The sequence below is a fragment of the Ovis aries genome, chromosome 13, assembly GCF_016772045.2.
Source record: "Ovis aries strain OAR_USU_Benz2616 breed Rambouillet chromosome 13, ARS-UI_Ramb_v3.0, whole genome shotgun sequence".
Classification (NCBI taxonomy): Eukaryota; Metazoa; Chordata; class Mammalia; order Artiodactyla; family Bovidae; genus Ovis; species Ovis aries.
The window spans coordinates 11301461-11316930 of NC_056066.1; the positions used below are offsets into that span (position 1 = coordinate 11301461).

Sequence of the window (15470 nt, forward strand, 5' to 3'; positions counted from 1 at the left end):
CATATCTGAATCACTTTGCTCTACACCTGATGCTAGCTATACTTTGAAAAAAAGATTGAAGAGTGGTAGCATTTGATTCATTTACACAGCATTTTAACAACAGGATATAAATGCAACAGGAAGAACTAACAGGCTGTCTGAGACACCACGCACACGGCTCGTAAATTAACTTCTATGAACGGTGTCTGTGTGTGAGATGCAAGGGAAAGTCTTCAGTGACACATTTTTTTCCTTGCTTGTTCCCAAAAGCATTTGAGATGACTAACGTGAAGCATTACTGCTCTGTTCTTCTAGGGCTAAGGGAAGTATTTATCAGGTTCTTATTCATTTTGTATTCTGATGGTGTGACCACATGTCATATCACACCATTTATACACAGTGTGTACACACAGGGCAACTCGTTAGCAGAACCTTTGGTGTTTATAGTAAATTCCCAAATGAAAATATAGACAGACTAGAAAAGCCCTGGGCATATGCCTTCACACCATGTGAAAAATAAATGCTGGACTTCCTTGGTGATCCAGTGGTTAAGAATTTGCCTGCCAATGCAGGAGAAGGCAATGGCACCCCACTCCAGTACTCTTGCCTGGAAAATCCCATGGATGGAGGAGCCTGGTAGGCTGCAGTCCATGGGGTCGCGAAGAGTCGGACACGACTGAGTGACTTCACTTTCACTTTTCACTTTCCTGCATCGGAGAAGGAAATGGCAACCCACTCCAGTGTTCTTGCCTGGAGAATCCCAGGGACAGCGGAGCCTGGTGGGCTGCCGTCTGTGGGGTCACACAGAGTTGGACACAACTGAAGCGACTTAGCAGCAGCAGGGAAAACAGGCTTGATCCCTGGTCTGGGAATATTGCATATGCGGCGGGGCAACTAAGCCTGTGCACCACAACTGCTGAGCCTGTGAGCCACGGCTGCTGAGCGCACGCACCCTAGAGCCGGAGCTCTGCAGCAGGGGAGCCACCTCAATGAGAAGCCTGCCCACCTCCACAAGAGAAAGCCTGAGCACAGCCGTGAAGACCCAGTGCAGCCAAAAATGAGATCTTTCAAAAGCAAATACTATACATGTTTTATATTTCTGTGTGTATCTGGTCCCACAGAGTGTATATTCAACTCACGCTCAAGCATCATTGGAAATTTTAAGGAAATTCCTTGTGATGCCATTTTCTTTGCTTTCGAAAAAGTGAACTAAGTTGCAAAGGAGAAGAGACATGCCCACCTCATCCCCAAATAGGAATAAGAAACGTCACTTGCCACTCATTTCCAGAAAGTATCTCGCGTTCATCAGCATTCGGCCTTGAGGTTTCAGCTCTAACTGGTGGAAGGGAGAAAAGAAACACGGGTCAGAGCGAGAGGCAAGCGCTGAGCTGAACGACACCCCAGCTGAGGAGCTGGGTGAGGCAGGAGATTCCCAGCCCAGCTCTGTTCCTTTTCGTCTTGCTCACTCATGCTATCATCAAAATAGCACAGCATCCACAAATATAACCTTTCTTTTATCAAAACACCTCAGCAGCTCATGAATTCGATTTGGAGATCAAAACTTCCTGAAGGCCATGTCCGACTTTCTGCGGCCTGATGGACTGCTGCCTGCCAGGCTCCTCTGTCCATGGAATCTCCCAAGCAAGAATACCGGAGTGGGTTGCCATTTCCTCCTCCAGGACCTCTTCCTGACCCAGCATGTCCTGAGTTGCAGGCGATTCTTTACTGCTGAGCCAACAGGGCCTCTAGGTTAATAGGGGTATTAAATGGGAGTGATCTTTTACTTTCACATGGGGAACCTGCTTCCTTTGGAAAGTGCCGGACCATCTGCTACGGGAACTTTTAATTAGATTGGTCAAGGAAGGGATTAAGAACGTATATATTTCAGTATGATTATGTAGAAGGGACCAGACAGTGACCTGTTAAGGGATGATGCAGATTACGTGATGTGACGTGAGGGACACATGGCAAATCTGAGAAGACCTGACTAACCACTAATAATATAACTAAACTGTAACAGAGCACTGTTCACATGCTAAAAAGAAACAAGAAAAAAGGTGAACCGAAGCCCATTGCTGATCATTACATCTATGGGTAACTAGAATAACTGAAACATAGCAAGAAGGGTCTGGTTGAACTCAGGACTGAATATGCATCATGGTTAAATAATTCAAAGTCATGGTGATCTTGCACCTTCCACCAGACCTTTAAAGATATTGGAGAAACTGACATAACAGCAATGCCCATGGTACAGCATCACTACTGTTAGACTTTTATGATGTGACAAGCTTCTACCACTTGCTTAACTACGCAGTCCCATGAAAGCTTAAATTTGTTCTTGTTCAGTTGCTAAGTTGTGTCTGACTCTTAAACGGCTTAAATAGATTAGTGAAAAGAGAAGGGCCTTTGACATCAAGTACATATACCATTATTCTCTGGTTTATGGAATAATAAATAGTGGAGGCAAAAAATAAAACTCGAAGAATGAGGGATAGGGGCTCATTCCCAGAGGAAGTGGGAAAAACTGGTACCAGGTGACTGCAATGCTATCAATATTCAGGAATTAGTGGTGATAGAAGAAATTAAATCAGTGAGCTGCTGAAAAAACAGCCTCCGCAGAAAGTCAGATTCCATCACATTTATGAGTGAGTGGGGGATAACCACACCAACAGGGAAAACCCTGGGAAAGCAGAAACAAAATATCAGTGTTTGGAAACTACATGGTGACTGTGGAGCTAAGAGGCAATTCTGAGAAAATCTTTTTTTTTTTTTAACAGAGAAACTAATTTTAAGAAAGCAGATTTTAACAGAAGCAAGGGAAACTAAGTCCAAAGCAATTTGCTGATGCTTAAACATGATAAATAAAAGTGAACTAGGAAATAACCTTGAACATAATAAAGGCAAAAAATATAAGAAGGTTGCCAGTAGTTAAATGTGGATCCGAGGGCTTCAGTTCAGTCGCTCAGTCGTGTCCGACTCTCTGTGACCGCATGAACTGCAGCACGCCAGGCCTGTCTGTCCATCACCAATTCCCAGAGTTTACCCAAACCCATGTCCATCGAGTTGGTGATGCCATCCAACCATCCTATCCTCTGTCGTCCCCTTCTCCTCCTGCCCTCAATCTTTCCCAGCATCAGGGTCTTTTCCAATGAGTCAGCTCTTCACACCAGGTGGCCAAAGTACTGGAGTTTCAGCTTCAACATCAATCCTTCCAAAGAACACCCAGGGCTTATCTCCTTTACGATGGACTGGTTGGATCTCCTTGCAGTCCAAGGGACTCTAAAGAGTCTTCTCCAACACCACAGTTCAAAAGCAACAATTCTTCGGTGCTCAGCTTTCTTTATAGTCCAAATCTCACATCCATACATGACCACTGGAAAAACCGTAGCCTTGACCAGACAGACCTTATTGACAAAGTAATATCTCTGCTTTTTAATATGCTGTCTAGGTTGGAAGGATATCCTATCCTTCCAAGGATCCAAGGGCTTATGTCTCAGTAATCCCAATATGCAAAAAATATGGAAAGTCTGACAAGGATAAACTTAAAAAAATGTCTTGGCAAGAAAGCAAATGCAACTTTTAAGAGGTATAAATAGAAAAACAACTTGTTTGTCAAGGATGCATAATAAAAGAATTTTAAAAATAGTTATCCCTTTATTCACTGAAAAGGAAATCTACAGTATGCTACTTTAAAAATTAGAGATTTGGTGACTCTTCCCTTTTAAAAAAATGAGGCAGAAAGTGGAAAATAAATGGGAATGGGAGAAAAACAGAGGAAGATTTTCTCTAGTTTCTCTCTTCTTTCTCTGAGCCTGGTCAAATGCTCTATGACTCAGAGGTATCTGCAGCCTCACCCTCTCCCCCAACAGGTCTGTGTAAACTTTTACCACTAAGTCACATGCCTGTGACATTACCCACTTATTTATCCACTTCCTATTTTTTGCACAACCAGCTACCTAAGAGGAATTCTGTTTCTGTGATCTCTCACCAGGCTGAATGAGTTCACAGACACCCTGAACTAAATTATCTAAATACATCTAAGCATGGGGGACTTTAAGAAAAGAGTCTTGACATATAGTTATCTTTAAAGATTACTTTACTGATGCAAGCAAAGATAGATATACTTTCCTAAAAAGTACCTCTCTCTCTCTCGCTCTCTTTTTTTAAGGTAAAAAATATACCATTGACACGAAAATCTGTTTTAGGCTTATATTATTCCCATTTTGAAACCTGGCATTTGAAAATCTTTTGGCTGGAGTTCTTAAGAATCTGAGTTCTAAGAAGCATGAAGCTGAGAGGTAAGAGTCTCCTCCTTTGCATAAAGGATGCAGACATTTGAAAACACTTTTTGGGTTTCGGCTCTTACAAAAGCAGCTTTTACTCATATGTTTTCTTTAATTGTTATACCCCAGACATTTTCACAGGAATTTTTATGCTTTCATAGTTTACTTCTCCCTTTAACTTATAACTATTTTGGTAACAAATGTTTAGAATCGCAGTTTTCAAAAATCTGCGTGGTAACATGAGTTGTGTATAATGTACCTTTTAGAGCAAAGTAAGCTAACCCTGAATATTCATTGGAAGGACTGAAGCTGAAGCTCCAGTACTTTGGTCACCTGATGCGAAGAGCCCACTCACTGGGAAAGACCCTGATGCTGGGAAAGATTGAAGGCAAAAGGAGAAGGGGGTGGCAGAGCATAAGATGGTTGGATAACATCACTGATTCCAGGGACATGAGTTTGAGCAAACTCTGGGAGATAGTGGAGGACAGGGGAGCCTGGCCTGCTGCAGTCCATGGGATCACAAAGAGTCAAATATGACTGAACACTAAACAACAAGCTAAGCAAACATATTATGACTAGAAAAAATTATAGGGATTGAGATATTAAATGGATCTTTGCTCTCTTCTTACTCATCTATCCACCATCCTGTCTAAGACAGTGTATCAAGGTATCATGTACGTATCTAGATATCTTGATATTCACGTGATATCTTGATACACAGATCACAGGTAGGTTCCCACGCTATGAAAATTTTGTGGTATTTCCAAGCTGACTTTAACAGTTATAGATCAGTAACAGTTCTTCACACCCTGAGAGACCTTATTTCCTTTACCCAAGAATCAAAGAAACGTGAGTATGCTAGCTAGTATGTTCTATAGTCCACAATGAATACTCATCGTCACAGTCAAGTCACCAATGAGTCAGTGGTAGGGAGTTGGTTTCCCCGAGGCCTTCAGGATGTCAACCTTCAGGATGACATTGAAATTTTGTACCAGTCGTCAGCTGCGATGGTGTCTATCACTTCATGGAATATACACATAAATGAAGCCCATGCCCTGGCTACTTACCCATATTTCTGTCTTCCCGTTGTTTTTCCTGCATCTCTCGGCCAGGGAGTAGAGCTCCACGGTGGTCTCGGATATCAGGTCCACGTTTTTGCCCTTCACGATGATCTGCATCACTCGCCCCTTGTTGATGTGGGCGTCGAAAGTGCTGTCCCAGGGCGGGTACATGGTTGGCTTTTTCTGGATGTACATCTGCCCATTCTCTAGGAATGGAAAGATACATGCTCATTACGCTTTCAGCCTGCTCTGGGAAACAATTCACCCATTCCCTCTGCTCTCGAGGACTATATTAGTCTTTTGGGAGGATGACAATAGCACATACAATTAGAATTAGAGACACGCAGAGAATGAACTCATGGTTACCAGGGAGGAAGGATGAGGGGGGAAGAGATAGTTAGGGAGTTGGGGATGGACACGCACACACTGCTATATCTAAAATGCATAACCAACAAAGTCCTACTGTATAGCACAGGAAACTCTGCTCAGAATTCGGCAGCTGCGTGGATGGAAGAGGGATTTGGGGGAGAATGGACACATGTATACGTGCATGGCTGCATCGCTCTGGTGTGCACCTGAAATTATCACAACATTGTTAACTGACTATACTCCAATAAAAAAAACAGTAAAAAAAAAAAAAAGAATTAGAGATAAAATAGGACACGATGAGATGGTTCCAAGGTCTACATGCAAGGTAATGTACTAAAACTTGGAAGTCAACCTGGATAATTTATGCAAATAAATCTGGCATCTCACTGGCAATGCTCTTTTCCTATTCATCAGTTGCTTCTTTTGAAGTCTGAACATCTGAGCAAATATGAAGAACCCAGCAGCTAAGCCTGGTATGTTTGGTAGAGGACAGTGACCTAGACGCCCCCCCCCCCTCTTTTTTTTTAACAGGTTATATACTTTTATGCCTTTGGGGATCCTTCTGTGTTAATGTATTAACGGTGGACACATGACTGTTCAATTTCACTGGTATCTAGTGAAAAAAAACAAAAAAGATAATATAAAACTACTGTGTGTTGATTTGAAAAAGACAGTGACTTAATTTCGGGCTTATACTGAGTGTTCTTTTAGAAAGATATTTTAAAATTTTCCACTCAACATAAATACCTTTAATAGGCAAAACCTTTAAAATACCATTATTTTCTTCTCAAAATGAAGATATATTTTAACATAAACCATGCACCCTAAGCGAAAACTAACAAGTATCTCAGAGAGGTGGAGGTCTTCATCCCCGGAGTCAGTGGAGCAGGCTGCAGAGGGCCTGCAGGTGGTTAGTGACAGGAACCAAGGGCAGGATGATGAAGTTTAAGGGAACCATCCCAGAACCACCAGGGAAAGTGATTACTAGTGGGATTCAGCAGTGTTGCTCTCTCCTCCATCCACACTGGATTCTCTGTAGCATTTACGCCCTAGTCGTTGCAGGAGCAGAAAACTGCAGCTGTCTTTCAGGGTTTCTTTCTTGTGACCCTAAGCACGTGAAGCAGCAGTCCGAGCAGAGATTTATCAGAGAAGTTGATAAAGCAAAAAGAAAACGCCACTGAAAGCAGGGAAACAAAGCAGTTCTAACTCTTGAGGCATGATACTGAAAGAGAACAGGCATCAGGCATTTGCTAAATTATTCCTTGGGAGGTATACAAGGATTTGAATAAGCTGAAACCTCACACTGTAGGTAAACCTGGCTGTGAGAGGTATAAACTCGAGCAATGTTGAGCATGGAATTGGAAGGGGAATATTTTTATGGTTTGTTTAATAGAAATTTAACTCAGGATTAGACTTGAAAAAAAAAAAAGCCATGGCAATATTAGTGATCAGAGTAATGTTTTACTTCCACAGGCTTCAAGCTGCCTCTCAAAATTCCTTTACCTTCTTCCAACCATTATCATTCAGCACACCCAGGAAATGGACAGAAATTCCCATAGCAAGGCATTTTTCACACTTTCATTCAGTAGACTGTCATCATTTATAAAGAGAACAAGAACTCAAGATCCTGTCTATTTACAGTGGGGTTTACTATTTTCAAAGGCTCCTAGACTGACAGCACTGTGTCCTATTTGCTCCTGTTCTTTGCTTTATGTAAAATGCAGCCTTAACATCCCAAACACGGAAACCTGCTAAAACGCTACAGAAGTAATGTTTTAAATACCATGTTCAGAGAGATTTCTTTTCAGGACAAAACTAAAACAAAATGAAAAAAACAAAAACTTCCGCACTCCACAGGCTAACCTTTCAGAAACACAAACTTCTTTTCCAACATGTCCTCTTGATTCATGTGGCTGATTAGACCAAGTTCAAAGGCAAGGCCAAAACAAGAAATAGATACTTAAAAAAAGGCTCCCAGGAGGCAAATGTCAGTGAGACCTGTGGATGTAAAGGGAACCAGATCCAAGGGACCCATTAAGTCAAAAAGCAGCTTTGAAAAACTCAGACATTGCACACTTCAAAGATTTCAGTGACATTTGAAAGGTTTTAGATTGGGAGCAAGTGCCATTCTCACTGTTAACTAAACAGGAGAGAGATCTGGGCAGAAGGGAACTCAAGATGATCAGTCAGTCTCCTCCGCTTTGATGTGCTCCTGGGGCTGGAAGGCAGAAGCCAGTTGAGCACAGAGAAGTCTTTTAAGGGAAAGAAAAGCCAGCATCCAGGATTGGAAACCCCAGGGTTCTGTGCTGGACACATCCAGCTGGAGGTCATCACCTGCAGAATCAGGTTCCTCTTGCACCCAGGAGCGTCACTTCATTTTTCTTTTTTTCTTTTTTTTAATTTTTTTAATTTTAAAATCTGTAATTCTTACATGTGTTCCTTCTCTCTCCATCTTTCTCTCCAGCCTCAATTCTCTCCCCGCATGACCCTGCTTTGATGTCTTCACTTCACATGACTTACTGTGTGATCTTTCTGTTTTTTGCTTATCTTCTGCTAGGAGAGGAACTCTGAAGGAAACGAAGGTCTTCTGGCCCAGTATACAGTAGGTGCTCCATAAATACTTTCTCTATAAATGCACTGTAGTGGCTCCTAATCTTTCCTGTGACTGCATCAGTGGCAATCAGACTTCCCTACAAAGTGTCATCTGCTAAAACCAGAAACTGTGTGTAGAGAGGTAGGGAAAGGCAGGGAGGCTGGGAAAACCATGGGATATAAACTTCATCCTGCTTTTTACTTTTTACTTTTCTTTCTGTTTTTAGAAAGTCCATGATAACTTTAAAACACAGAGGCAGGGACCAGACAGGGTAGGAGCAGTTTAAGTGATCATGAAGATATTCTAGACAGAATAGGATTATCTTATTTTTCCTGAGTGACACTGTTTATTCACATTATCATTTCTAATGTGCTTCAGGAAATAAATTGGTTAAAATATTATCAAATTTTCTTTAAGACATTTTAGCAGTCACTTCATTAGACAATTTAGCTTTATGTTCATTCATTCTTCCAAATGGAAGAAGTATTCCAAATGTCCATTCAATACTCATTTTTTGTCTGTTCACTTATTACAATGTACAGTGATGTTAATTACTATTTCATTTAGAAAAATTCCTTGACTCCATGGTACTACCATGCTCAAATGTGCACACTAGTTACATTGCTGTACCAGTAATTTAGACAAGTCAGAGGAGGATGATTTTAACGGAAAGATCTAAACCCATGAAGGAATCTTGGAAGACTGTCATGCTTTCCCCCTTTCCATGAAATTTTCATGAATATTTAAATCTGACAAAATTCTTTAACTCACCTGGGGTCTTAGTAAAGGAAGGCTTCTGAAATTTGAACCCTAATTGCTAATCCTATACGTTCTGTACTATTTATCTGAACTTGGTCAAAGAAGCAGTAAAATATCTTCAGCGTTAAGTCTAAGACTATGGAATATTACTCAGCCATAAAAAGGAATGCATTTGAGTCGGTTTTCGTGAGGTGGATGAACCTAGAACCTCAATCCTGTTATACAGAGTGAAGTCAGTCAGAAAGAAGAACACCAATACATTAACGCATATATATATGGAATCTAGAAAAATGGTACTGATGAACTTATATTCAGGGCAGGAATAAACCTGCAGATACAGAAAACAGACTTTGGACATAGTAGGGGAAGGAGAGGGTGTCACAAATTGAGAGCATGGCACTGAAACATATACGTTACCATATGTGGAACAGCTAGCTAGTGGGAAGCTGCTGTGTAACGCAGGGAGCGCAGCTTGGTGCTCTGAGACAGCCTGGAGGGGTGGGAGGGCGGTCCAGAGGGAGGGGACATATGTATACTTAAGACTGATTTGCGTTGTTGTATAGCAGCCGCCAACACAATATTCTAAAGTAAGTATCCTCCAACTAAAACTTTTCGAAATGCAAGACAGCCTTTATCTATAATCATAGAAAACAATCAGAAAATACTGGACCATGTTCTACTCTAGCTCATTAAAGTAGGTTTTTGGTTTTTTTCCTTTGTTAACTCCGCACATAACGTCCTCAACTCTTTGCTCCTTTCCTTCGTTTATGTGGAAAATGGGACTATGACCTAGAACATAAGGCAGGCGACCAGGTCTAGTTCAGAGGCCGTTACTAAGCCCGTGAACCTCTCAGGAAGCACTTGGCTTCTCTGGGCATCGTTTCCTGAGCTGGAAAGTCAGGTTGAGTCAGGCGACCTTGAAGACCCTGGAAGGCCTTGCTTCCCAGTTCACTGCGGGGGCTTCCTCTTCCCCCGCCCCTCACGCCCAGCACGCACTCAAGCTTACCTGATTCAACATACTCTTTGACAAGCACGGCACAGTATGGGTTAACCGCCTCACCCTGGCAGGACTGGCAGGACCCACAGTCGAAGTTGGACAAACCAATTCGGAGAAACGGTGACATGATGCTCACTCCCTGCAAAGCAACAGAAGACAACAGCTGTTTGAAGACTGTAAAATATATTATTTTGGGTGTTGCATCCCTCTTAACCAGTGCTTTATCTCTGAAAGCCAGAGCCTCAAGTGGCTTGACTATCCGTTCAAACAAATGTTTTACTTCCCCTTCTGCACGGTGCATTATTGGGCTCACCCCAAACCGCAGGCTGATGTGCCAGAGAAAGCGGTGTCCTGGACTAAGGTTATTTAACCTTGTCAGTTAGACCTGAGTCCCACTCCCAATTGAATGGAGTTATATTTAATAGTTGCAGAGAGACACAAAAGCATTCCAACACTTCATTTCTTCTACTAGCCAAGTAGGTACCCAGGAAACAACACAGTAATAAGAAAATGAGTTTATAAACAGTGAGTCTATTTTAGTCTCAGCAGTTAAATATGACACTGTGAAATTCTTACATGGGCTATTTGTGTGTGTGATGGAATGGGCTCTGGGCGTTTATTTAGCAGCTGATCTGTTTACTTTAGACACACACACAGATATATATATATATATATATATATATATATCTGTGTCTGCGTGTGTGTGTATGTATTTAAAGAGCTTTTGAACAGTTTGAACCACTTAAAAACCCTAAATCACTGACCACCGTGAAATAGCAACTTCATTGTGGAAAGAGAAACAAAGGACTTTGTAAAAGTCACAGATCTAATAATTACACTTTCCGGGAGATGTTAGTGAAAATCATCTTAGTGTTGGCTACAGAATCAGGGATTCTAGTCTGATTTTTCATCTACGGTTCTTTCCTTTGTTTGACCATTTACTTCTACTAAAGCTCCCTTTTTTACCTACTTTTTCATGATGCTCCATGAATCTGAAACTATTACCCGGTATCAATACTTAGTGATAAAATTACATTCTTGCTTCCTGTCTCTTGAACAGATTTCACCTCATGAATTTTCCAGAACATTCTTAAGGAAGCCAAAGGGAATGTGCATTGGCCAAAATGTTCATTTGGGTTTTTCTGTAAGAGGTTATAGGAACTTTTTGACCAACCCAGTATCAAGAAGAAAGCATTGGCCATCTTTCTTATCTTTGTGGAAAAGAACAAAACTACTCAAAGTAACAGGCTCCCAGATGCCATGATCGATGACCCAGCTGGGAATCTCGAAGCCGTCATCTGAAGCCAGCAGAGCCACGGAAGATCGCCAGTCCTCTGGGCCTCTGGAATGCTGCTGGCCTTTAGGTTTCTTGTTTGTTTGTTTGTTTTTAACCAACAGGGAGACATGTCAGGGGCCCCTGACAGCTGCTGTTAATTTCATGGAGATTAAGAGAGCCCCAATTTCCTGCAGTTCAGCAGGTTTAAATAAAAGAGATGGTCACAGAATCATCCCGATTTGTCTCATGTTCCTCTGAAACACATTCCCATGAATCAGCAGTGAGATGACTTCCAGGTTTGTCTTTAGGGAGCCCCCTTACCTTCTGAGCTTAGAACTCCTGGGTAGAAGCCTGTCTAAGAGATGAGAATTCTCCAGAGAAGACTTGAGACCCCCCCACCCGCCTCTCCCCCCGGGGTTCCAGGGTCATGTAGATCTTTCAGACAAATTTATATTCTTCCACGGATCGAGCCAAGAACTGGCATCATTTATGGGACTATTTACCACATGTGGACTTTTTGGAGATTTCCTCAAAACAAGCTAAAGGTAAGCAATTCATTCGGACTGGAGCCCCGAGGGATCACTGACTCGTAATGTCTGAGTTACAAGCACTCTGACCTTTCCTGGCTATGCGTCACTTTGCTATTTCCAGGCTGGGCTCAGAATTAGGCAACAGCGCTCAACGAGCACCTGGGAAAATCTGTCTGGGGAACAGACAGAGGGCTGTAGGGTCTGCAGGGGCTCTATCACAGCAAGGAAGTGAGTCGCAGTGAAACCCCCTCCTCCCGCAGGGCTGGTGTAGACATCACCCGATGTCCTATCCACAAGCGATCCAGGCTCCCTCGCCAGTCTGCCTGCCCTATCCCCTCACACGTGGACATTCTGCCCATCTGCCCAACGCATCCATCTATCTGGGAGCAAAGCCAATGCCTCTCGTTCTAAAGGCCTGGTCCCAGGGACGGCATCTGGCATTTAGAAAGCAGAACTGGCATGTGTGCGCTTTACCTCACACGTTCAGTAGAGCCTCAAGCTCAGGGGTGCCTTTTTAAGGCAAAAGGTAGCATTTTACTCCTGAGCTACTCAGAATCTTCTCTCCTTCTGTATCGTATCCTGGCTATTGTAAATGGTGCTGCTACGATCAACGGGGACCGAGGGTGTCACCCAGAGTGAAGTCACAGAAACAAACATAATGCACAGATACATGCAATCTAGAAAACTGGCATGTGAAAGTGAAAGGTGCTCAGCCGTGTCTGACTCTGTGACCCCACGGAATTCTCCAGGCCAGAATGCTGGAGTGGGTAGCCGTTCCCTTCTCCAGGGGATCTTCCCAACCCAGGCATCAAACCCAGGTCTCCCACACTGCAGGCAGATTCTTTGCCAGCTGAGTCACAAGGGAAGCCCAAGAATACTGAAGTGGGCAGCCTATCCCCTCTCCAGCGGATTTTCCCAACCCAGGAATCAAACTGGGGTCTCCTGCATTGCAGGTGGATTCCTTACCTACTGAGTTATCTATCGGGAAGCTCCAGAAAAATGGTATAGATGATCTTACTTGCAAAGCAGAAATAGAGACACAAACGTGGAGAACTAATGTATGGATACTAAGGGGAAAGGGAGGGTGGGAGGAACTGGGAGACTGTGATTAACATAGACTGCTGATACTCTGTATAAAATAGATAACTGATGAGAAGCTACTGAACTCTGCTCAGTCCTCTGTGGAGCTCTGAATGGAAAGGAAATCCAAAAGGGAGGGGATACATGTATACACATAGCTGCTTCATTTTGCTGTACAGTAGAAACTAACACAGTACTATAAAGCAACTATACCCCAATAAAAGTTGATTAAAAACCAGTAATAGGCGATTATCATGAAATGAAGAAAATACGTAAAGTTAGTAAAACTCTCCTTACCTGAGGCAAATTGCATTCAATATTTTGATGGATTTTCTCCAGTCTATTTTAATTAATTGGTTTTGTGTTTTTACTTTATATTCCGTGTATGAGATTATATCTGACTTTTAATTTAACATTTTATCATGAAGATTGTCCAAGTTACTATGCCATCTTCCTAAGCATCCTTTTAATTCTTGCATGATATCCCGTTGAGGGACAGCTCCATTATCTGCTTTATTAAAGTCTTATAGTTACATACAGAGATTGTGTCCAGTTATTCCATAATAGAAATTAGCTGGTAAGCACCTTTTACAATTTTTTTTTTAAATTTAGGAAGACTGCATCAGACTAGGTCACTAGAGAACTCCAATATTACTAGATCAAATGATATTACTATTTGTAAGAGATTACTATTTAAAGAAAATAACAAAAGGGGAAAATATCTATAGTAAATGTAACAGACAATAAGTGATCATCATTCTTATATAGTAAGTATACACAAATGTGTAGGAAAAAATACCCCAAACCACTACCCATGACCCAACTAAATAAGTGACAATGTCACAAATATATAAAATACAAAAAAACATAGTTGTAACTAGTTTGTAGGAAAATTTCCAGCCTTGTGAGCAATTCAAGAAATGCAAAAACAAAGCAAGATACTATATAATTGCATTTACGTGACATTCTTGAAAAGATAAGCTACATGGGAAAAAACATCAGCAGTTTGCAGACAGGATGTGATTATAAAGGAATGGCATGAGCGGGTTGGGGGGGGCGGTCTAACTGTTTTATAGCCCAGTTGTGGTGGCAGTCACAGACATCTAGACATAAATACACAGAATGATTCACCCAAAATAAATGTCAATTTTTCCACATGGTAACTTAAGAAGCAAAATAAAGATATATGTGACTAGCATTTCAAGGCATAGATTATAAATTCAGGGGTTATATAAAGAATATATATTAGGAAATGGAGAATCCATATAATAAAATACTGAATTAAAATCTGAAGTAACCAAGAATAGCCTCAATTTACTAAAGGTGGTCAGAGTCTTAAAAAAAAAAAAACAGAACATCTTTCACTCTGTAACATTTAAACGCTCCTGAAATTTTGCATTTTGGTGCAAATAGCTGAAAAAAAGTAACATTAGCATTTAACAATGCATTTTCTTTGAGGTATATTAATATTCAATTCAAACTATAATAATAAAATAACTAAAATACTTAAAATATAAAATAAAACAATAACATTACTTTACCTGGGCAATTAGCAAATATTTTTTGAAGTGCTCTTACCTAACACTGGCAAGGACAACATGCATCAAATGCTCTCTTATCTGTTGTGAGCATAAATTTCCACAGTCCTGTTGAACACACACACACACAGGCACGTATGTATATGTATATATGCAAATCTCAAGAGCCAAGAAGATATGTAATAAGCACATGAGGATGAAATTAACACGAAAGATTTTTGTGGGGTGACTTGTGCTCAGAGCGGATGGTAAGGGAGAAGGGGGGTTCCAAGGAGAATGACTCTTGTACAGAAACACAGGCACTGGAATCTCAGCCATCAGGACTGGCCTCTCCCAGTCTCTCTACGGAGTGTGCATTCCATAATCTCTTTACTGACAGTCACAGTGACCTTGCCTTTTCCAACAAAGAGTGTGTGCATGAGAGTGCCTGGCCGTGACTTCCCTGGGGGTCCAGTGGTTAAGAATCTGCCCGCCAGTGCAGGGGAAATGGGTTCAATCCCTGGTCTGGGAAGATTCCACATGCCACAGGGCAACTAAGCCTGCGCACCACCGAGCCTGCATGACCTGGCGCCCATGCTCTGCAATAGGAGAGGCCACCTCAACGAGAAGCCTGTGCGCCACAACTAGAGAAAGCCCACGCACAGCAATGGAGACCCAGAGCAGCCAAAACTAAATGATAAAATTACATTTTTAAAAAAGTGACTGGCCAGCCCAGGCTGTCCTGGTAGCCCAGGGCAAGACACTGCAGACCATTCGTCTGAGGACTCCCCTGGACAGCTCCCGGAGACCCTTGACCTGCCAGGTCCGCAGGGAACTCACTGTCTTGCCTTTGGAATCTGCCCAGTTATTGGTGCCAGGACTCCTGGCCTAGCACCCTGCCTAGACATCCCCCTTTCTCTCATCCGCCACAACCAACCTTCTCTTCTCCTTGCCCTCCTCCTCTCCCTCCTTCCCTGGGACCTCCATTCTGCATCATCCCTCGTTAGACCCAATGTAGCAGCTTAC

The 15470-nt window shown here is 42.1% G+C and overlaps 1 protein-coding gene across 9 annotated transcripts in view; it reads right to left on the minus strand.

Moving 5' to 3' along the window:
• The window catches only part of PRKCQ (protein kinase C theta), a 158940-nt gene that overhangs the window by 83401 nt on the left and 60069 nt on the right, over positions 1-15470 (minus strand). For 5 of the 9 annotated variants that reach the window (XM_042230440.2, XM_060397178.1, XM_060397180.1 and 2 more), the window contains 3 exons: positions 10051-10180; positions 5330-5529; positions 1255-1315 (listed from right to left, as the gene is read on the minus strand). In XM_042230440.2, the coding sequence (XP_042086374.1) occupies positions 1255-1315; positions 5330-5529; positions 10051-10168 (379 nt within the window). In that variant the 5' untranslated portion in view covers positions 10169-10180. Of the gene's footprint in view, positions 1-1254; positions 1316-5329; positions 8082-8123; positions 10290-10354; positions 10520-14505; positions 14574-15470 lie in introns of those variants that run through there. The other 4 variants (XM_060397179.1, XM_060397181.1, XM_012188162.5 and 1 more) reach the window with 3 other exon arrangements.